This window comes from Peromyscus maniculatus, chromosome 2 (assembly GCF_049852395.1).
Source record: "Peromyscus maniculatus bairdii isolate BWxNUB_F1_BW_parent chromosome 2, HU_Pman_BW_mat_3.1, whole genome shotgun sequence".
In the NCBI taxonomy this organism is placed as follows: domain Eukaryota; kingdom Metazoa; phylum Chordata; class Mammalia; order Rodentia; family Cricetidae; genus Peromyscus; species Peromyscus maniculatus.
Genome location: NC_134853.1, coordinates 158,220,656 through 158,242,899, shown reverse-complemented (window position 1 = coordinate 158,242,899; position 22,244 = coordinate 158,220,656). Strand labels below are relative to the sequence as shown.

Genomic DNA, 22,244 nt, shown 5'->3' with positions numbered 1-22,244 from the left:
CCATGGTCTTAAAGCACAGGAGTGCGTGCGAGCGTGCGTGCGTGCGTGCGTGCGTGCGTGCGTGCGTGCGTGCGTGCGTGCGTGTGTGTATATATATGCACACACACCCATGTCTGAGAGGAAGACAGCAGAAATGTGATGCTCTGGGTACCCCGAGGAGAGAGAGGCACTACTTTCTTGCAGTGTTGGGTCTGTTCTATAGACTTCTGCTCCTGGACTCAAATCAGCGCTCAGCAAAGGGACAAGAAGCTCTGAGGCGCCACAAGAGCAGCATGAGTGGGAGCCCAGCAGAAGAAGAGAGCTCAAGGACTAGGCCTAGAGCTGAGATCCCTGACTCAGCCCGCCCCCCCTTTGTCACCTGTGGCCCGCACTCTTACCAGGTTTAAAGTGCCCAGCATGACATTCAGCGTGTTCATTTCGAGCTTGACCAGCTGCTGCCGGTTGACTTTCACCTTCACGCAGTAACTGAATAGCTTTAGCAGCACCTGCAAAGGGAAGCCAGTTCAGGCAGGCCCATGAGAGAACCCCCATGTGTAAAATGTGCAAGCATGAGTGATGAAGAGGTAGCCACAGAAAAGTGTCTAGGGGACATATCCATTAGTAGGTACTCTTCTTGAAGTGCACGAAGAGGTGACCCTTAAATGGCATGGCCCAGTGGCTGGGCTCTCAGACCGGGCTGGCATCTTAAGTGGCAACATTCTCCAGTTCCCTCCACCACCCCACATGACAGCAGTGACAGTGACTCTTAGTACATTAGGTGGTGCCCCACCATCCTGGGGAAATCCAGCACCAAGACTCTGAACTAGTGACAGACAGACTATGCCAGCACACAGAGCCTACGGAGGCCGAGAAGCAGGCGGGCCACATAAATGACACTGGGTGTTTGTCCTCATACACCTCGGAAGGTAAAGAGGTTAGTGAAGTCTCTGTGGTGCCACTGGAATCCCCTGACTACTGAGACAGATGACTGTCCAAACACAAGTCTAGGACAGGAAAAATGAGTTAATTACAGAATCTATTTAAACGGCAACTATAAAACAATCATAATGACTAGCACAAGAGCAGTTATTAGGGGAAACAGTTCTTGGCTCCTCTGATATAGAGAAACAGAAGAAGACTGCCACCACCCGGTTTTTAGGAGGAGTAGGTCAGGAGGAAAGCAGTGGGAGACTTAGATGGCAAAGGGTTGGGAAAGCCAGGTCCTTTGCTGGCTTGCACTGGCGTCTGCTGCACCACACTGCCCTCTAGTGTCAAGTGGCTCAATGGCCACAGCTCTGTGCACTGCCCACAACTCACGGTTAGGAGATGGCGTCCCTGCTTAAAATCTTTGATTCCTGCCAGTCTGTTAAGCATGCATTCCAGACCCCCACACTGGGCCATCACACCAGCCATCTTGTACACTTCTTCCTCATCTTCCTCTTCATCTGGGAGAAAGGGGAACGAGGAGGAGGAGAGAAATTGAAAAGGGAAGTAAAAGAATCAAAAGGCACAACCCTCCCCTAGGCTGAGTATGTGGCTCTTTCCTGACCTGCATTAAAGGTCATTACTGTGACCTCTATGCTCTCACTCCCATAGGAGCCTTGATCAAAGTTTAAGTCAATTAATGTTTTCTGCTATTACAACAAAGTACAAGCAAACACCTTTTCAACTTTTTCAATGAAACAGAGAGCTAGGGCAGAAAGAAATCTGAACTCAATCTGCTAACAGCATCTTTCCCTTAATGTTTGAATGTTTCCATCTCAATAGGTATCCGAATCAGGCCGTGGATGCCTGTCTTTCTCCCCTACAATTGTGATGCAGAGCACAGGCTTCTGGGACACGGCTGCTCTGGCCGGAAGTCCAATATGCAACAACGTATGTGGAGAGAGCCATACCTGTGGTGGAGTCCAGGGACTCGATGAACTCCTCAGTTGCGTCACCCAGCAGCCCCCGCATTCGATAAACAATCCTCATGGGCTCCCCCTAAGCAGAGAAATTTGGAGAAAAAGGTAAGCCTTCACCCCTGGACTTGCTCAACGCCTTGGTGGTAACAAGGTGGGGACTGTAAGGCAGCCTGTAATTTAGGTGGAAGAGACTCATTTTGTCCAGTGTCTGCTGTGGGCCTGGCACTGCACTGTGAACACTGCAGAGACTCGATCCTAGCTAGTTATGTCATTAGAAGGCTAGGTAAACACTCCCACAACTAGTCCCCAAGTGTTTTACTCTGTGCTGAGTCCTACGCTGATTAGGCCTGTTAGAAGAGGTTGGACAGCATGCTTGCCTAGGCTAGAAGTGGAGGCCCATCTCAGGAGGAGCTCTCTCTCCCCACTAGGGCCCACAACCCAAAGGATCAGGACAAACAAGTGTATCTGGACCAAAGAGTTTGGTTCAAGTTTCAGGAACCGAGAGCAGGCACATCAGACTTTCTATGGACAGACAAGGTCTTCATTTACTACACAATGAGAAGGTTCATCCCAATCACCAAACTGACACCCACAGCCTGGAATGGTCAGGACGGAGCTGCTGGGAAAGTCTGCCTGTGCTAGGCATCATGCTGCGGACCCTGGAGATCCAGCCTCAGTTCAGAGATGAGAAGCAAGGTGCAAGGTCACCATGACTCCTTGAAGCTACCTGACCTACATGTAGCTAAATGCCTCCCAAGCTGACAAAGTGATAGATTTTCCTCACACCCAGGAAGGAAGTGAAGCTACAGTGGTTCCAAGCAGGCCACGATTCACGATTAACGTCAGTTCCACTTGGTCAGTCCTTAAGGCAGAAAAGCCAGCCCACCCACAGCTCCGGAGAGAAAGCAAGCACATACCTCATTGGTGGTACACCAGACTTTCTTGTAAACCTCGGCCACAGAAAGGTCCAGACTGATAATTTTATTGTTCACTAAGAGCTGAAAAGTAGAGGAGGGGATTAGTACACAGAACTATGCAACTCCACATCCAGACTGCAGGGCTCAGGGCTCTGTCAACACTTCCGCTCTAGGGAAAAGGTACGTGTGTACAACACCAGCATTTTGTGCACAATGCTGGGGACACCGTCCCTTAACCCACCATGGACTCCAGCTTTCACCTGACTCAAGACCTTGGATCTTGAGCCCATTTCAGGCTCAGCACCAGAAAAACCACCTTTGCCTTTAGTCACACAGATGGTAACACCAGACTTGAGAAGTCGTCTGCTAAAAGCACAAGGCTCAGGGTGTTACCAGGGGCTATGACCCATGTACTAGAGTCAAAACACCATGATTCCTGGGGCTCCACCAACCTAGAACCTCTAGAAAACTCTGCCAGAGAAACAATAACAAAATCCTACCATCTTTCCAAGCAACAACCATCAAGCGCTCTCCTGTTTCATGCCAGGAACTGGACAGAGCCCTCCATGGGTCACTGAGCTTACCAGCAGGAGAGGCAGAAGACAGGACTATTAGCCCCACTTTACATACTAACTTCCTACCCACTCACAAGAAACGCACAGGAAACACCCAGGTGTGACCCAGCCCTGCTGCTGGTAAGTGACCAGCACAGCTTCTTACCTCCATCCCACTGTCATCCTCCAGAAGAGCCACCAGGTCACAGTCCTGGCAAATCTTGTTCTTTATGTCCCTCATAAGAGGCCCAATGCCTGGCTCATTGCTACTATATGGGTTTCCAGGCATCCTGCCCTGTAGAAAGTCTTCTTGCTGGGGATCCTTCTCCAGGGTCACAAAGAACTCAGTGACTTCATTCTCCTCCTAAAGGACAGAAAGAGGGACATGTCAGAAGGGAGAGCACAAAAGATTTATAGCACTGACTTGTTCTGTGGACACCAGGAGGAAAACGCAGCAAGTGTAGCACACCCTTACACATTAAACATGTTAATGGACAGGTGGGCCCGAGATCATTCTAAACACAATGCAAGCAGCCTGAAACATCATCACATGCTTCTCACAGCTTAATGAGGAGAGAGAGCCTAATGGAACAACAGACAAGGAACAAAGTGCTGTCTGGTGAGAGGATGACCAGTCTGCTGAGTCACTGGAGACTTGGAGTGGAGGAGGGGTCTCTCTCTGTGACACTCAGGCATGCCGACCCCGATGGTCTGTCATCAGTTAATGAGGATGTCGGTATTTCCCTCAACCATGTTAAAGGTCTCTGGACCAGTCCATAGGAAAGACACACATGTGGCAAGCATGCATATCCCAAGGTGACAAAGAGGAGGAGGAAGAGATGACAATGCACCCAACTCTACACCAAACTGCTGCTGCACCGCAATGGGATGTGAGACCTGTGTCAAAAAGGCTAATCTTGGCCTTTAGCTAGGAAGACTGCTGGCCCTCCTCTCATGAGAGGAGGGAGATTAGGAAGCTGCTTCTATTCTTTGTCAGTGATCTGGTGATAATGATATGAAATAGTCCACAATTTGGGAGCGTTGCTGCTGCTGACACCTGTGGGTCGTGGGGAGCAACAAGCACATTGCTTACAGGGTAGATGATGCTACACAGCCTCTCAAAGATGAACACAGGAGTCCGGTAGTCATCCAGATTGTAGCGCTTGGCTGTCTCAATGCACACAGCCATGAAGGCCTTGGTTTCAGACTCTGTACCTGCCAGAAAGCATAATGGCCAAGTGAGTTAGGAAAATGCATCAGCCACATGAACTGAGCTGAGACAATGAAACACCATTCACCGCCAGGTATTTTCTGCCTGGTAGGTTTCTGAATGCTCTCCATAACATCAGGAGTTCCTATTGAGAAGTCCTACATCCCAATTAGCTGTGTGTTTTTCTGCTCTCTCTGGGAGCACAACTTCCCTTAAGGAGCAGGACACCTCGTTTGACCTAGCATCCCTTCCCCAAACAGACTCTCAAAAGCACCAAAGGACTTCCCTCTTGGGTAGTCAGGCTGATGAGGTTCACAAGCTGAACTCCACACACCCGACACTTGAAAACAGCTTCCAATTGTCAGTGAACTATTACACCAGTGAAGATCAAAAGCCCACAGAAGGAGTCAGGGCCCCAGAGAGAGGCAATCACAGCAGATTGGGTCTTAAGCTTTAGTTTCCATGGCCTGTCAGGATCCGAGTGCTCGTTCCAGAGTCCTGAATCAGCTGAGATGGAAATGCCCTGCATCCTCCTGGCCACTCACACCTGGTCCCTCAGCAGCACAGCTACTCTTTCAGTGTGAAGATCAACTAGAAACCATTTTCTCTTTTCTGCATCCATACAACTGAAATTGTTCTTTAATGACAATGAGTGGAGGCACAAATATGAGTGCTAAGCAGCTATCTCCTCCTACATGTGTGGCACCCCAAACTTCACACTGCCGCAAAGTCTGGGAAAGCTGGATGAAGGCATGCCAGGGACAGCCTAGGAGTCCTTACAGGACAGCAGTCACAGACCCACCCGGGGAAGACCAGCTTGCGCAGGGCCTAGAGAATGTTCTTTCCTCTGCTTTTGATTTTCACTAATGTCTGTGTGTCTGTATGTGCATGCGTTTGCATGTGTATGAAGCACAGGCACCTTCGGAGGCCAGAAGAGGATGGTGGATCCCTTGGAGTTATAGGTAGTTGTGAGCTGTGCTGCACCTAATTCAGATCCTCTGCAAGAACACTTAAGCACTCAGCCTTCTCCAGCTCCTCTCTCAGTGGGTGTTTTAGCTGTTTTGCTTTTGTTTCTGTTCTTTGAGACAGGGTTTCTCTGTGTAGTCCTGGCTGTCTTGGAACTCGCTCTGTAGACCAGGCTGGCTTCGTTATCTGCCTCTGCTTCCCCAGTGCTGGGATTAAAGGTATGCACCGCCACTGCCCGCCTATTTTATGAAGCAGGGTTTTGTCATGTAGCCCAGGCCAATCCTCCTGCCTCAACCTCCCAAGTGCCAGATAAAAGGCAGGTACCATCATTCCTGGCTTCTAGAATTTCTACAATAAATTTCAAAAATAGGAAGTCACCACCCTAATCATAAAATATCAGTTTGAGAACACCATCTAGGAAGCAGAAAGGCAATCTGTAGAAATGGACCACAGGAACTTTAAACTTAGAGTGATCAGACAGATATATGCTTTATAAACTTCAAGATTATGAGAAAGTTAAGAAACTAACTCAGTCAGGCAGTGGTAGTACATGCCTTTAATCCCAGCACTCTGCAGCCTCAGTGAGTTCAAGGGGCCAGCCTGGTCTACAGAGTGAGTTTGAAGGCAGCCAGGGCTACACAGAGAAACTCTATCTTCCTATCTTGAACTCCTCCCCCACAAAAAACGAAAGAAATGGGAAGTGTCTTGGCTACAAAATCTAGAGTGCTAAGAATTCAAGAGTAAAGTAACAGGATAAAATAGTGCAGAAGAAAGACAGGGTGGAGGTGCCCAAGAAAAAGGTAGGAGAACACAGCAAGGCCACTGACATACAGAATGAGAACACTCCAGGTGACTGAAAGCACCAGCCTGAGACCTCCAACCCCTTCCCTTCCCTCTGAGCTCAACCCAGGAAAAGTACACATGAGCCCAGCTCTCAGACCGTAACACTGAGTACCACAGTGCTCTTGAGATGGGCTTCTCTCCCCAAATGTGGGATTCGTCACCCTTCCTCTGGGACTGTGGCACTGAGAGACAACACACATGTGCACCTCACCAGCTCCAAGCTGCCAGATGGGGTTACCTGTGGTCATGTCCTCCAGCATCTCCAACAGCATGTCCTGCGTCTCATCGATGAGCTTGGTCCTCTGCAATACTAACTTCCGCAAGCACAGGTACCCATTCAGCACAGTGCCCACCAGGCGGCTCTTAAAATGCCTTTTGATGGACTCTACCTCTACAAAGGAGGAGAGGAGGCCTGCAGGGACAGGAAAACCTGCTGTAAGATCTCTGGAAGAGAACACGGAAGGCCCGTGCCATCCAAAGAAAGGAGAAAATAAAAAAGCAAGAGCTCAGAAGTGCAGGCCCATCTATGAGGAGACAAGTCCCAGAGAGGAGTCATCCGGCACCCAGGAGCAGAGGCTCAGGCCTAAAGCATACATACCCAAGACACCCAAGGGAAGGGCCGGGTGGCTCTCTACCTGTGAGACTTTTGAGGGCATAGCCCTGCTGCAGGTCTGTGCTCAGGGTGGCCTCCTCCAGGGCCAGCAAGCGGGCAATTTCCTAAACAGGGTGACAAGCACAGTGTGATGGGGACCACCTCAGCGCCATCCCATGATGTGGCACCAACCAGAGGTGCTCAAAAGTCACGTGTTCGCTCTAAGCCTCAAAAAATGCCTTTCCAAGAAGCCAAAGGTGGCGGGAATACTGCTGAGGAACTGTTCAACCCCGAAACAGCTGAAATGCCAACAGACTGTCTCGGCCATTCTAGTTACAGTAAAGTCTGGAAAATAATTCTTTTCACCAAATGCTCCTTCTCAAAAACAAGAATCCGACAAAGCTCCTTTCCAAGTAGAGGCAGAACTGAGAGGGACAGATCAATCACCTTGGTGATGAGGTTGCCCACGTAGGGCAAGACTCCCCGAGCAGCCAGGTAGACTTTCCAGTGACACGAGGCGATGAGCTTCTGGTAGAGGGCCAGGTACTCCGCAGCACACTCCCCAGCTACACTCAGCTCATCCAGGTAACTGCACCAGAGACAGGGTGCCCTTAGAGACCAACACTGACGAGCCCAATAGCTCCCTCCTCTGTATCTACTCTTCAGCCTCTCTCCCTCCTCTTCCTCAAGGTCAACGGAGGTCATCTGAGAAACCTCACACTTCCCTCGCTGAAAGGATCCTTCACAACACTTGAGGGAATGGCTGCCAAGCCTCTGAGCATCTGTATCTCCATGCCCAGGGACTGCAGAGGACAGTGAGTGACAATCATGTCTGTACTCAGAGGCTCTCAACAACTACCCACTGCTGTCTTACCACTAATGCCCTAAAGCTCTGTCTGGTTTCTGTGGCAGGGTCTGAGAAGGTTACATAGCACTCAGGGGTGCCTCCCAACCCTGACTTGTGTATTCACCAGAGAAAAAGGAAAGGCTTTCAACCATGCTAGCCACCTACCCGCCCCCCCAGGGTACCTGGTGAGGAGGTCGAGGACCTGCTGCTTGCGGCTGGGGACGGTAGCAAGGGCTTCCACGATGGTACACGCTGCCTGCCGTGCCGCCTGTGTTGCTGGGGTAAAGAGCACCTGGCAGACACAGCAGAGCAAATGGGGCGGGCTCAGAGGCCATCCTGTTTTTCTAGGCTCAGAGCATGAGCTGACTTCCACCTATCTAGAACTCTGGAAATCTCTCTGGGCACTGTGAAGAGTCCACACCAGCAGTTAACCCAGTACCCAGTGGCTGCAGACTGAGAAAGGCTGTTCAAGAGCTTTCCCGCTTCACAGAAACTTCTCCAAGCATCTTGAAGAACATATCTGTCCCTAGTTAGCATTAACTGTCAACTTGACAAAGCCCAGAATTACCTCAAAAGAGCCTCAATTGAGTAACCGACTTTATCAGGTTGGCCTGTGCGCATGCCTGTGAGGGACTGTCTTGATTACTGATACAGGAGAGCACAGCACGCTGAGGCTGGCACCATCCCCAGGCAGGTGGTCCTGGACTATATGTAAGAAAGCTAGCTGAGGATGAGCCTGCGAGCAAGCCGGCCAGCAAGCAGTGTTCCTCCACAGTTTCTGCTTCAAGTTCCTGCCTTGAGTTTCTGCCCTGACTTCCGTCGATGAAGGACTGTGACCTGAATGTACAATCCAAATAAATCTGTTCCTTCTCAAGTTGATTCTGGTCAGTTTTTTATCACAGCCACAGAAGGGAAACAAGGGAGGAGAAAACAACTAAGCATTCTCGTTGGCAGGCCCTTGAGAGTCCTTTCTTGGGGATACCTGTCAGTGGGGTAACTAGTTCAGCGTAAGCTGAGCATCTCTTGCTTAGCAACAGATAACAGAGAATGACTTTTTTGAGGGGAGGGGTGAGGGGAGGGGGTTGGTTTGAGACAAGGTAGCCTTGGCTGGTCTAGAACTTGCTATGCAGACCAGGCTGGCCTCATACTCTTTTCAGATGCACCTGCATGTGCCTCCCGGGTGCTGGGATCAAAGGCCTCACTATGAAGTTCATTCTTTAAAACTTAGCTGGAAGGAGGGAGAAAACAGTGGACCTCAATATCAGAAGGCAGCGAGGGGCATAAACGCAGGCCCTGGTTTGTTCCTCTGAAGGAATGGGGTGGGAGGCAGAGAGCACAAACAGCAGAGGACAGCTCTGCGTTGACCTGTCCCTGTTGGTGGCTGTACCCAAGAACTTCCATTTGAAGGGACATGAACAAGAGCAAATGGAAAGCAGAGACAGCAGGGCAGAAAATGGCAGGTGGAGGGTACTCACCTGCCGCAGCCAGTTGTTGTGGCCCAGCTTGAGGTCAAGAGGAGTGGTCCTCTTTCCCCGCCGGCTCAGGAACTGTTTCCACCTCCACACGTACTTCTCAGTCAAGTAGAGCCGGTGGAGCTCTGACTTGCTGGGGGACTTCCCGTTGCTATCTACCCCTGCAAGGTAAAGATGGCAGGGGGAGGGGCTAAGTAGGACAGCACAGAGGAAGCAGGGCTGTTGAGAGTGGCCGGAGGGAAGAGACATACCTCGGATAGGCAGACATTTTTTCCAGGCTTCATAAGATGCCTTGGGGTCTCTCTTGAGCCACAGCTGTGCCTGGGCATGGATCTCATTGCAGTATGGCTTTACCGTGGTGAGGGCCTCGACAGGGACGTCCTGGATAAGAGAGCAGAACAAGGTGAGAGGTCGCCTGCACACCTGGGCCCCAGCTTGGAATGGCGCTGACGTGTGACAACAACATGCAGCTCTGCTGCCTGCCCCAGTGTGGGTTCTTGCTAAACCTGTCTGCACCCAAGTGAGGAGTGCCATCTCCATGCTGATGCTGAGGCCACAGACTTCCAAGTACTGCCTTCCTACAGCTGCATATACGTGGCTACAGTTACTGGACGACGAAAGTGGAGCTTTACTCTCCACTTAGTGAAGACTTATTCAGAGGCTATGTACCCCCTCCCGCATGCCCGATGGCACAGCACCTTGTTCTTTTTGCTGGTTGGGGCAGGTGGTTTAATCAGCTTCTGTAAGATCCGCAGGCACATGAGGGTGATGTTCTCCACAACCACTGGTGTTTTGATGTTCACCGCCATGAGGAAAAGGCTGAGGGCTGGTGAGGGGCAGGAGTCACAATCAGTACACATGGGTCACCTGTTTTCTGAGAAGCACCCACCCAGGTGGTCCTCAAGCTCACCACAGCGTAAGCGGAGTTCCCAGCAGCTGTCCTCCTTGGAAATGGAGTCCGTCAGGAGCAGCATCTCATACTGAAGGCTGCTTGCCTGGAAGGCCAACAGGATGAGGGGAGTCAGGGGGTCTTAGAGTCCAGGGACCAGGACAAGGTCTAAACTCTGATTACAGGACTCCTACTAACATCTCTAGTCATGGGTGGCCTGCCAGGACAAGGAGACATCAGAGACCCTGTGCTATAGGCTCTAGCTGGGACATAAACTCTGCAAACAGGCCACTCTCTCCCACCTCAGTCTCCAACACTGGCCTGGAGAAGAGGCCAGGGACACAGAAGGACCATGAGGGTGAGATCAGAAAGGACAACTGCTCTGCTCACCAGGTCAGGATTGGCCCAGTGGCCCTTCAGGGCTGTGGAGACTTTGCCAATGATCAGGTCATTCATTTGCTGGGTGGCCTCTGGGTTGTCTCTGTGGAAGGAAAGGAAGTCTTGTTAGTTACAGTGAGCATGCCATGCCATGCCCTCTTTACACCTAGAGGCTCAGAGAAAATGAATGCATGGATGGTGATGGTTATCTGGTCCCAACTTTTCTACTTCTTCCCAGGAACAAGACTGCATCTTTGACCTTACTGGGTCTGTGATGGAAGAGGATTAACACAGTCCCTTTTCCTAGGGACAGTGATAGAAGGAAGGATGCATTAGCACAGAGGGCCACACTGCGGGTGGCGGGGCTCTAGGAGCTGCTGATGTCCATCTCCAAAACCCGAGTCCACGCTCCGTGTGGGCCCCATGTCACTTCCTCCACAGCAGCCCACTTCCCATCTATGTTCCTCCTTAATAAAATCTCTACTGTTATTAACAACAACAAAATACACCGCACACCTGAAAACCCAAATGCTCAAATGGCACTTAGGACCCTACAGGAGCTGCTGTTTCCAAGTGCTAATATTCCTTTCTCTTTACACGACCTGTATCCTTGTGCTCTCCAGCTCTGCTGGCCTCAGAAACTCTCAGCATCCTGGCACACACCTGTCCCAGCCTCTCTACTAGCTGCGTCCTCACACACAGCCCACAGCCTCACTTCTAGAAGGCTGTTCTCATGTACTACCCCTCTGAGAAGTCATCCTACACCTGGGACTGAGAGCCCTGTTCCAGCTGAGTAACCATATTTTCCAACGTATCTGACATTATTTATTGCAACAATCCCCATCTCAAATGTAAACCACTGCATGTTCATATAGTGCTTAGCAGTGCCTGCCACTCAAGTGCCTGCTGTTCAGTGCATGTTAATTGGGAGTAAACAGCACAGCATGTAAAAGGTATCCAGCACCTAAGATGTTCCAGAATTTACTCCACATAGTAACCAGTAACAAAAAGCATGACAATGTGGTTGTTATTTACTCAATTTTAAAAAGTATTTTGTTTTGAACTATGTGTATGCATGTATGACTTTCTGAGGGTTTCTGCAACATACGTACAGTACCCGCAAAGGCTAGGACAGGATGTTGGAGCCTCTGAAACTGGAGTTATAGGTCATTGTGAACCACCCAATGTGGGTGTTTGGGAACCAAATTCCAGCCCCAGCCTTCTCTCCAGACCCTAGTTACTGAATTTTCACCCCTGCCTTCACTGTCTTTAAGGTATTTACTATGACTGATATTTTCCAGATGAGTCTTTTGTCCAAGTGCAGTGCACAGTGCCAGATCGAGGCCAGTCCTTTCTGACTGGAGTTTAAGTACTCATCCCTAGGCCCCTCTGGTTCTTCTTCTTGAGTTCAAGTGTTCCTTTATTCACTTATCCTCCCCTACCACGGAAGTTCCCTCAGGACACACTATCTGACCCAATGGACCAGGACACACCACCTGATCACTCACAGGACACACCACCTGACCCAACAGACCACTAGTAGGACACACCTCCTGAACCAACAAAGCACTGGCGAGCAGACCACTCAAAGAGCTGACTTTGGTGCTTCCCAGGTCCACTCACCTACCACCTTCCCTCACTTCCTCTAGGACAAGCCAGTTACCACTCGGCTCAACTCTGCACCCCCTAGGGCTAGCACTGATGCTGCCACCACCCTGGGTCAAGGGGCAAGTTCTGACCTAGTCAGGAGGCACATGAGTTGGCGGACCTCCTCCCGAATGGCTGCAGCCCCTCTGCGGAGGTTGTAGTCAAAGAGCTCTCGGATGAGGCCCTGGGAGACGAGGATGTGTCTCAGAGCTGGATTGGTGGCCAGGGCCCTCAGGAGTGTGATGCAGTGCTCCGTGACAGCTGAGGCACAGCCATAGCACTTGGTAGAGGAGGTGTGGCCACAGCCTAAGACCGACAAAGCACGGTACTGGCTGGCAGTGAACGTGGGCTGCACGGATGTCCGGGATGACTTTGTGGCTGCTTCTCTCTGCTGCAGATCGTATTCTAACAGCTCTTTGCGTGAAGCAAAAACTTTCTAAGAATGGAAAGATAAGAAAGAAATTGACAAAGTAAATAAATGAAGGAGAAAGAGGAAACTTGGTTCGCTATGAGTTTACATGTATGATGGAATTTATTCTTCTCACTAACCCTACCACTCCTTTATTTTATCCTCATTCAACAGAGGAGGAAACTGGAGCTTACAATGATGGCTTGACCAAGGTCAAGGGCAGAAGTGGAAATCAGACTGATCACAGGCCCCAACTCTTCACTGCCACAAACACTGTCTTTTAAAGGGTTAGAAAGCCAGATCATTTAGCAAAGGTCATCAGCAACTTAGGGAGACAGGGCAACTGGCTGCTCCTCTGGGATGAGGCTCCACTGCTGATGGCCAGCATCCTACCCATGGAAATCATGTGGGAACATTAAAGGAAAACACGGCCCACCTTGGCTAACTGCAGCTGGAGAACCCTGACCCTCCCAGCCTGCGAACATGGCGTCCAAGAGGGCACAGAATCTCAACACTCACTTTTAAAAACAGGAACCCCTCTACTACATAAAGACGTGTTGTCTACTAATGTCCCACTGCAAACAGCTCTCTCTGACAAGTGGCCATCACCCTCGAGAGGGTGGAATCACTGGTGCAGCTGCTGAGCCAGCGTGGCCTGGACAAGGGCAACACTAAAAATGGGAGCCTCGCTGAGGTACGGCTGCTCTGGAAGCATAAAGCCCCTGCAAGCGACTCCCACTCCTTACCTGGATGATTTTGGAGAGCTCATCAAATGAACTCTTACAGTCTCCACAGTACTCCTGTGCCAGCTGCAGAATATAGCGATTCACACTGGCTGAAGTGGAGCTGATGCCCCCTGCAGTTCCGGAGTCTTCCTGCAATCCCAAGAGGGTCAAGTGTGAGACTTCTGCCCTAGGGATGACCTCACCAAGGGCAGCCTTCCACTCCTGACCCAAATGCCCTCTGGGCTGGGACTACCTGTGGCTTTTCTGGAGCTGCTTCGTTCACTTTGCAGAGCAGGTTCTCCAACTGTGGCCGATGTCCCATGAGCTGATGGTAAACACGGTCAGCTTTGTCCAGAAGTGTGTTGATGTTGGAAACAGCCTAGACCAAAGAGACAGGCACTTGAGGAAAGACTTTTCGGCTTCTTTCTCCCTCAGTGGCCCTAACTGCTAGCCACCCACTGAAACATGTCCTCTACACGGACCAGGGACATGGCTCCACAAAATCTGTCCTTCACGACAACCCTAGGAGGTGACACATTATTCTTAATAGCAGTGTGCAATGTACATGGACTGGATTCAAACAATTCAATGCTGAAAAGTGACTCAGCATGGCAGGTCACACACACACACACAAAATAACACAACTGCTGTGAGCATTTTTGTCCTTCTGACCCCAAAGACAAATGTCCCACTGTCACCCTGAACAGGCACTACCCCCCCTCCAATGCCCTTTACTACCAGACCCAGCTGATTTGACTATTGTCACCTGGCTCCTTTTGTCCTTCTGAATCTGAACTGACCTGCTTCCTTGAGATGCTCATTCTGCACCAACAGCACGTCCCCATTGCTATGCTTGAGGCCAGTGTGCCTTCTGCTACTACTACGGGCTCTACCCAAAAGCCAGTCTCATCTTTGCCCGTTTTCCCTGAGACTTGTACTTCCTGAGAGTTGAAGGCTCAGTTCACTACACCAGTTCTCCCCGACGTTCAGAGGCGAGCCATGGCCTGGGCCTCGGCCTGATGCAACCCTACCTTCTTTCGATCTTCTTCGTTCTCGATGGGATCCACAGCGCAGCAAGGCTTGGCGTAAAGCATGAAGTCAAAGCGGGCGTATTTACAGAAGCCACAAGCATTGCAGAGGAAGGGATCCTTTTCATCATAGTTGATGGACCTAAAGAACCAAAGTGGGAGCAGAAGTCTGGGGTAAGAAAAAGTGAGCTACAGAAGAGAATGCAGCACATGCTTGCCCTGGGTGTGCAGGACAAGTTACCTGCACTTGTGACACTGGTATACATTCTCCCCACAATTGCCACAGACGCCTGGGTTGGCAGGAACGGAGGCACTGCAACGAGGACACTGAAGGGTCTCTGTGGAGGCCTGGTAGTTCTCGTAGAAGTCTGCAAACTCGATCATCAGGTTAGAGGCCACAATGGGCAGAGGCAGGTCGATCTTGACTTCTGTCTGTCCAGGTGTCAGCTGAACTTTCTTGGCTTTGTGCCAGCGAGCTGGCCTAGGAGAGATGACAAAAGCTTTGGAGCAGAAGGCTGAAGAGCCTATACTTGACCCTCAATGATGAAGACTGATGGTTTGAGAAAGCCCACCCTGCCGATTTCCCTAAGGCAATTAGGTGGCTATTCAAAGAAATAAGAATTCTCCTTCATGGTTTCCTATGAAAAAAGTATAAGGTGGACCCCTCTCCAGGGTTGTCGGGTAAGTGCAGTCCTCATGCCACCATCAAGGAAACTTTCTCCTTGCAATAGACAGAGACCAATATAGAAAACCACAACAGATCCAAATGCAGAGTTGTGGAGCCCAGTCCCAACTGATCCATCTACAATATAAGCCCTGCACCTAAGGCTCACGGATCACTGCAGAAGGATCCTAAGAGCCACAGCAACAGGAAGTGTGCTGTCTTAGACACACCAGAGAAGCTACACTCATAGTTTCACTAACATGGCTGCCTAAACACTACCTGAATAGACAATATGCTAATATGGATGGGAGAAAGCTCACAAGGCCTCAACTGTAAAACTACAGGCAGCTAAGGAATGCTGAGAGCAGGAGAAAGAGTCTTCCCCTGGGAAGGGCACACAGATTGGCCGTCCAGTATCAAATGGCAACCCTGAACCATTACCAGTGGCTGTGCTTACTCTCTGGGGGAGAGAGAGCCTACCCTGATAGGCAGCAGCCCTTTCAAGGCCAACGACTTCTCCAAGAGCAGATTTGCAACCTGAGTCACTGGTTACTGTGAGCTGCCCTCTCCTTCTATGTCTACAGCAGTGCTTGAGCCTTGACAGACCAGTCACATCTACCTCTGCTCAGCTATAACACCCAGACTTGGACAACACAATGCAGCTGGTGCCGCAAGCCTGTGACATGCCTACCCCAGATGCTGGCTTACCTACACGGGGGACAGGCACATGCAGAAATGGAAGAACATGCAGTGGAGAAGACTCAGAAGAATACTACCTGCTCTCTGTGAGCAGATGCATAGTTGCTTTGCCCAAAAATGCCAACTACTTTCCAATGCTCAAGGTTTTCCATAAGGCAAGAGGACCTGGAGCCCTTTTCAATGCCCCCACCCTGAGCAGGCTGTGAGGAACTTTCATTGCTCCCTAGGGAGCAACTTAATGCCTTTAAAACTCACTCTGTCAACAGCCTCAGAAACTGCTGCTTCACTGCTGTCCCTGTGCCCTGTGTCCCTGTGTTGTGGCTGAGTGGCTGCAGAGCCTCTGGGCATGTCTGCCCTGCCCCCTGCAGGACACAGTTGCACCTGGCAATACCCACAAAGCCCGTACTTGTTTTTCAACTCCACGATGGCCTGCACAGTTCGGTTGTTGTAGTACAGGTTGATTGTCCGCACCATCTTGGTCCGCTTCAGATCCCCAATTTTCACTGTCACCTTGCTGATGGTGTGACTGCCAATGAGCTTTACAACTTGCTGGGTGGTGGTGTACCGTGTGTCCACTTTAATGGAAGACAGCTTGATATACTAAATACAAGAGTACACGAAACACAACACGATGAGCATTGGACGATCTACCTTCTTTAATGTTGATCAACATAACCCCCTTCTCCACCCACAGATGAAGTTTCTACTCAAGGTAGCAAGTGTAGCAGGTAAGAATCCACAGTGCCAGGCAGCAACCTGAGAGGAGCCCCTACATAATAATAACCAATCTTTGGAAACAGGAGCCATAGAGCTAGAAAACCTCAAGACTGTCCAGCTCAAAGTACTACTTACACAAAACGGCACCTCGGGATTATTACACACCAGGCAGGGGTCACTCTCCAGGTAATAGCCATCAAACTCCACTAAACCAGACAAGGTGCTAGGAAGAAACCAGTTTCAGCATCAGCAGAGTTTCCTTCCAGAACCAAGCCAAAGCCACCTCCCATTCCCAACACTCCCGTTTCCAACACTCCCGTTCCCCTGTGAGCAGAAAGAAAGAAAGAAAGGGACTACAGCTCAGAAGGGCTTCACAGGCACAGGAAGAAAGGCCAACTAATCGACCCTGGGTGTTTCCTACTTCTAAGCTGACGTCTGAATCCAGGAAGGAATTAAAATCTCACTCCAAAGAGTCATGACTAAATTAACTATTTAAAAACTCCTATATTATGTTTAAAATGCTTGTGTTAGTAAATACTACTTAACGAGGTTGTTTTCTAAGACTCACTACTTAAGAAGCCAGGGAGACGGTTCAGTGGACATGGCACTTGACATGTAAGCATGAGGGCTTGGAGTTCAGATGCCCAGATTCCACATAAATGCCGTGTGTGCGTGGCAGCTTGTCTATAATTCCAGCACTTGGAGAGCAGGGACAGGGGATCTAGAGCAAACTGGCCAGACTACCCACATCAGCAAGCTCTGGGCTCAACTGAGAGGCCCTGCCTCAAGTAAGATGGAAAGCAACTTACAGCATTGGGACTTATATGCTGTACGCATGTGCCCACACACGAGAACACAGACACATATCACACACAAATACACATTTAAAACCAGTCATTACTAAACCAACATAATAATAAACCATAAACTTAAGCACTGTCCTCTTCTTTTATAAGTTTCTCTGAGGTTGACAATATGGGTCAGAGGAGAAAGGGGCTGGCTGAGCAAGCCTGGCAATCTGAGTTCCATCCTTGGGAAGCGGAGGGAAGGGAGAGAATTGACTCCACAGGGCTGACCTCTGACCTCCACATGTGTGTCATGGCATGCAAGCCCCAGACATGACAGCACACAATCACAGAGGTAGGTGCTTCTTTTCATAAAAAAGGGAGGCATTTCTGTACACGTGTTTTATATGGTTAGGTGAAGTTCTTGAAATCAGCCCTTCTGCTATACTGCTCAGCAAAGGGAATTTGGCAATTACATCTGTGTGCCTTCCAGAGCCCAAAGGCCTGGGCTCCACAGGAGAGAGGTCAAGTAGCTGGGGGGACCACACCCAAGGGGCACTCAGTTCACACATTAGCACTTCCCATTAACAAACACAGACTAAAAACTGTGACTGCTCTTCAAATGGCAGGAAGCGAACAGAGCTCACTTGTAAATGTTTGAGTTGGGATGGTTGGTGAGAATGTGGTTTTGAGTCCTCAGAATCTCCACGGCCTTCTGTGAATACTCCTTCAACTGAAACAGAATTCAGGAAAGAAATAGACTGGTTAAAACCCTGAGTCCTGAGCTTGTGAGATGTCTCTGGGGTAGAACTGTTGCCACCAAACCTCATGATCTGAGTTTGATCCTCAGGACCTCATGACAGAAGAGAACTGACTCCAGCAGGCTGTCCTCTGACTTCCCTGTGTACACCATTACATGCACTGCCCCCCATCCTCACACATCAATCAAGAAAATTATTAAAGACATTTTAAGATCTAAATCCTACTGGGGAAAGACTTGCTTCTGTAATTCTGGCTGCTGGTCCTAACTCCCAATCCGTTAACAGATTCTACCTTCTTCACAACTATCCATAGTCCTTTGGCACTAGACAGTCTTTGCCAACTGGAGAAAGATTATCTCACTCTTACAGAGAAGTCCGCTATCTAGTAGTTTATCTAGTTGCAGCAGCATTCCTGGCTCCCAAGCAGGCCTCCCAGCTCTTCTTTCTCAAGCTGAACCAGCTACCTTTCCCTCCCTCAGCCAGCCACTGCTGCACATGCCATCTCCGCCACATTTAGACTGGAGAAGGGTAAATTATATTCAACAGTAACAAACGTAACACTAGATAGATTCTAAAAAGATTTCTCATGTGGAAACTCTCTCTAGATGGCCATAATATTATTCTGCACTCAAGAGAAAAAGAGAGTCCATGGGGGATGGGGACTTCTCTTTTACCTTCTTCTCTGTCTGTGCAGTTTTCAGGGAGAAATAGCCCAGTAGGTCCACAAACTGGGCAGCCTTCCGACCGTACGCTGGGAGTTCCGGCCAGATAGACCACATGAGATCTAGCAAGAGCTCCTGCTGAGCCTTGTTGGAGTTTCTGTAGGTAAAGAGCAGCTCTGGTTAGCAGGCAGCCATGAATGAGGCCTCTCCTTTCCCACCAAGGCCTAAGCACTGTGTCTGCACTGTGTCTCTTCCCATTTACTGTCATGGCTCAGGCTGCCAGGGTCTTGTGGCTCCTGACAATCCTAGCAGCTATGGCACCATAATTTACCAGCTTCATCCAATCTCATTCCAGAGCACAAGACGAGATTTCTTTAGCCAACTGTCATTTTAGGAGCTCCTGACCACAGCCCTCTGGGTGGAAACTGTCTCCCGCCAAGGACTTATCAGCTACAAAGCAAATAGCTCAACCAAGAGACCTCCAGGGCTTGAGACTGGCACAGATACTGACACAGTGGCCATGAGCATGCACCCGAACTCAGAGCTACCACAGTCCCAGCTCCAAGGCAGCCCTGGCCCACCTGTAGATGTGCAGGGTCAGGCAGTGGGCCTGCCAGCGCACTGAGGAAGAGTTGGACTCCAACAGGAAACAGCGCAGAAACTGGATCAGAGTCTCCTTGTCTGCAAATCTGTTCAGCTGGTTCACCAAAGCCGTGCACAGCTGGTCCTCCTGGCTGCCTGAGCTCTCCCCTGCAACACCAGAGCAGGACCAACTCACCCAAGGGCCCAGGGTCTTTCGACTAGGTGGAAAGGAAGGAAGGAAATCTATCTGTTCTAGAAGTGTCTGCTAAATGGTTGGAATTTGCCAAACGATTTCAAGTTATTTTGGGAACATATACAGGGTACATAGCTGCCCCCTTCGCACCCCATGCATAGGATAGTAAGCACGGCACTGAGCCAACAGCTACAGTGGAGGAATGGCCCTGAAGAAGTCTGGTAGAGTCTCCACAGTAAGAGATGCTTTGTACTCACTCAGAGATGACAAGGTAATTCACTGTTTCTTTCCCTTGCTGATCACCTATCTCGGGTCTTTGAGGACCATGAAAAGTGGAGAAGCCAAAGGGGAGGGCTGGCCAATAGAGAAGGTACTCAGCACGTGCTGGGGATCACCCAGTTTTAGTACTAACAATGGTCAGTGTGCCCTGTCCTTTCCTGTCTCTATCACTTGGCACAGAGAGTCACGGTCAAGGTGACCCTTTCACCATGACAAAGCATGGGAGCAGAAGGACACACTAGAGGGCTTTTGACAAACCAGGGTCCAAATCATTCAGAATCTGCGAGTAAACAATGTACTCTGAGGGGGTCAGCACATCACCCATCCCAGGACCACAGTGACTCTTACCTTCCTTCTCTTTTTCCTTTTCTTCTTTCTTGCTCTTTTTGGTGGAAGATTTGGACTGAGTTGTGGCTTGTCCAGAACTGGCCGCAGCAGGGGTTGAGGAGGAAGCCACACTGGAGGACCCCGTGGAGGCCGCCAGGGCTGCGAGGACTTTGCTGCCACACAGGGCACAGGACAGCAGCTGCAGCAGCACGGGGGACACCCCCTCATCCACCAGGAAACTCACTTGCAGGAGGAAGTACAGGACAGCTGTGAGGAGAAAGATGGAGTCAGCTCTGGAATGACTGAACTACTTACACACGAGCAAGAGAGCGACTGACTATAGACGGGACAAGGCTTGCTCCCCCAGTTCTCTCTGCCAGATGCTACCAGGAGCAGTGGAGTGATTGCAAAGGACTGGATGACTACAGGGGGATCCAGCCACCACTGCCTCGAGTAAACAAGTTCGACACTCCTCTGAAGTGGAAGTCAGCCACTCCTGCTCTGTGCTCCTGCAGCGGCCTAACCTAGACAAGCAACCCTCGTCACTGAAGTTCTGTTAACAGTTGTCTCTCCAGCCCAGCTCACAGCTTAATACAGTGTTCTCCACAGATAGTCTCTGCAGGGATGAACAGTGGCAACCCAGAAGGATGGCTTACAGTCATCTTTAATGCAAAACTTCTGCCAGTTGATGGTTCGCTGGGCAGCAATCTCTGCACAGGCCTTCAGATGCTCCATCTGAAACAAGGGCCAATCACAGGTGAGTGATGCCATCAGGCCATGAAATAACACCAGCCGTTCTGTGTGCTGGTTCTGGCCTGGGACCACCAAGTAACCCTGGTTTTCCATGTGAGACAAGTGTCCTTTGGGTTGGCTGGTAGACCTGAGAGCAGGGTCCACACACGCCTGTAGCTTATAGGCAATGCCCCTGTTCTGCTTCCATCCACCACTCCTACACCCCCTCTGTCCTACCTCCCAACCCTAGCCTTCAGTTTTTTCGAAGCTTCAGGCTAGTTACAAAGGCAAAGGCAGGTCACCTGAGAAGCTCAACTCACTTTCCCTATTCCTACTATAACAACAAGGACACTGAACAAGGAAGCTAGGCTCTCCTTAACACCAAAGATGAGAGGCTCAAATAAAAATACTCCTTTTACTCTCTCAAGTTCAGTCTCTCTTTAGGCAGCGGAACATATTTATACTAAACCAACCACTTCTTTAGTATTTAAGGACAAAACCCAGAGGTGTACCAATCTCAGGTTGACCCTATGATTTGAACAAATGATGCTGGAAGATGCTCAAAGCGCCCACTTCACAGGCAAGGAACCTGATGGTCTGGGTAAGGAATTCCAGACCCTAAAGTCAACTACTCAATGTCAGTGATCTATGTAGCACTTGACTCCAGACACAGCATTCTCTGAAATAGTTAAAAACCCTGCACTGCCCCATGCTATTACCTCCTTGGCTGAGCCTCATCACATGCCCACCCCTCTCCCTATCATTCCAACCTTCGTACCAGGCTGATGAGTGTGTCATACTGCAAAGCTGAACCAGAACTGGCTGTAACCACACTGGCCCGAAGGAAGATGCCCTGCTCTTCCAGCAGCTTCTTGATGCCACGCACGTGGGAGTCCAGAGTGTGCAGATCTCGGAGCTGTCGGTACTTCTCCTTCGATCCACAGATGAAGAGCAGAAGTTTTCGGACTTGGCGACGCACAAAAGGGGTCTGCTGAATCATTAGGTACTTGAGAGATAAACAACACAGTGAATGATTCAGGGACTGTAAGTACCACCTGCGAATAACACCCCCCCCCCCCCCGCCCCCGCTTTTTTTTTTTTCTTTAAACAAACTGTTACTAAAAATGTAAGAGAATATAAGCCTTCTTCTCAGAGTTGATCTTGGGTCACTGTACTGATTAAACTATCATCTCAGCTCCAAACCATCCTACTCTGCTGTGAGGCCTGGCTACAATCAGGCACCCTCCTTCTTAGTGTCTGCAGCTGGAGAGCCCTAGGGAAGCTGAAGGCAGGAGGATGGGCTGACCCAGCCACAGCTGTTCACGGAAGAGCTAGTGGGCTCTCATAGCAGCTCTGCTCCGTACCAGGTCTACAGTGCATCTCCTGAGAGCTCCAAGGCACCGAGAACAGTATTCCTTCCCAGAGAGCCATGATCAAAATGTTGGGCTTCCTGTTCCTGCTAGGGCTGCTTGTGGGTGTCCGT

General features: G+C 50.0%; 1 protein-coding gene across 13 annotated transcripts in view; it reads right to left on the bottom strand.

Moving 5' to 3' along the window:
* Ubr4 (ubiquitin protein ligase E3 component n-recognin 4) overlaps positions 1–22,244 on the bottom strand; it is a 116,158-nt gene that overhangs the window by 18,368 nt on the left and 75,546 nt on the right. For 11 of the 13 annotated variants that reach the window (XM_076565549.1, XM_076565540.1, XM_076565544.1 and 8 more), the window contains 28 exons: positions 21,540–21,767; positions 20,686–20,764; positions 20,051–20,296; positions 19,236–19,398; positions 18,661–18,811; positions 17,873–17,958; positions 16,576–16,663; positions 16,130–16,323; positions 14,602–14,841; positions 14,364–14,502; positions 13,586–13,711; positions 13,354–13,482; positions 12,291–12,634; positions 10,564–10,654; positions 10,195–10,279; positions 9,983–10,110; positions 9,536–9,665; positions 9,288–9,445; positions 7,995–8,104; positions 7,413–7,554; positions 7,009–7,090; positions 6,612–6,785; positions 4,448–4,569; positions 3,521–3,718; positions 2,801–2,881; positions 1,875–1,962; positions 1,297–1,424; positions 378–485 (listed from right to left, as the gene is read on the bottom strand). In XM_076565549.1, coding sequence (XP_076421664.1) covers positions 378–485; positions 1,297–1,424; positions 1,875–1,962; positions 2,801–2,881; positions 3,521–3,718; positions 4,448–4,569; positions 6,612–6,785; positions 7,009–7,090; positions 7,413–7,554; positions 7,995–8,104; positions 9,288–9,445; positions 9,536–9,665; positions 9,983–10,110; positions 10,195–10,279; positions 10,564–10,654; positions 12,291–12,634; positions 13,354–13,482; positions 13,586–13,711; positions 14,364–14,502; positions 14,602–14,841; positions 16,130–16,323; positions 16,576–16,663; positions 17,873–17,958; positions 18,661–18,811; positions 19,236–19,398; positions 20,051–20,296; positions 20,686–20,764; positions 21,540–21,767 — 4,038 coding nt within the window. Of the gene's footprint in view, positions 1–377; positions 486–1,296; positions 1,425–1,874; positions 1,963–2,800; positions 2,882–3,520; positions 3,719–4,447; positions 4,570–6,611; positions 6,786–7,008; positions 7,091–7,412; positions 7,555–7,994; positions 8,105–9,287; positions 9,446–9,535; positions 9,666–9,982; positions 10,111–10,194; positions 10,280–10,563; positions 10,655–12,290; positions 12,635–13,353; positions 13,483–13,585; positions 13,712–14,363; positions 14,503–14,601; positions 14,842–16,129; positions 16,324–16,575; positions 16,664–17,872; positions 17,959–18,660; positions 18,812–19,229; positions 19,399–20,050; positions 20,297–20,685; positions 20,765–21,539; positions 21,768–22,244 lie in introns of all 13 variants that reach the window. The other 2 variants (XM_076565546.1, XM_042272218.2) reach the window with 1 other exon arrangement.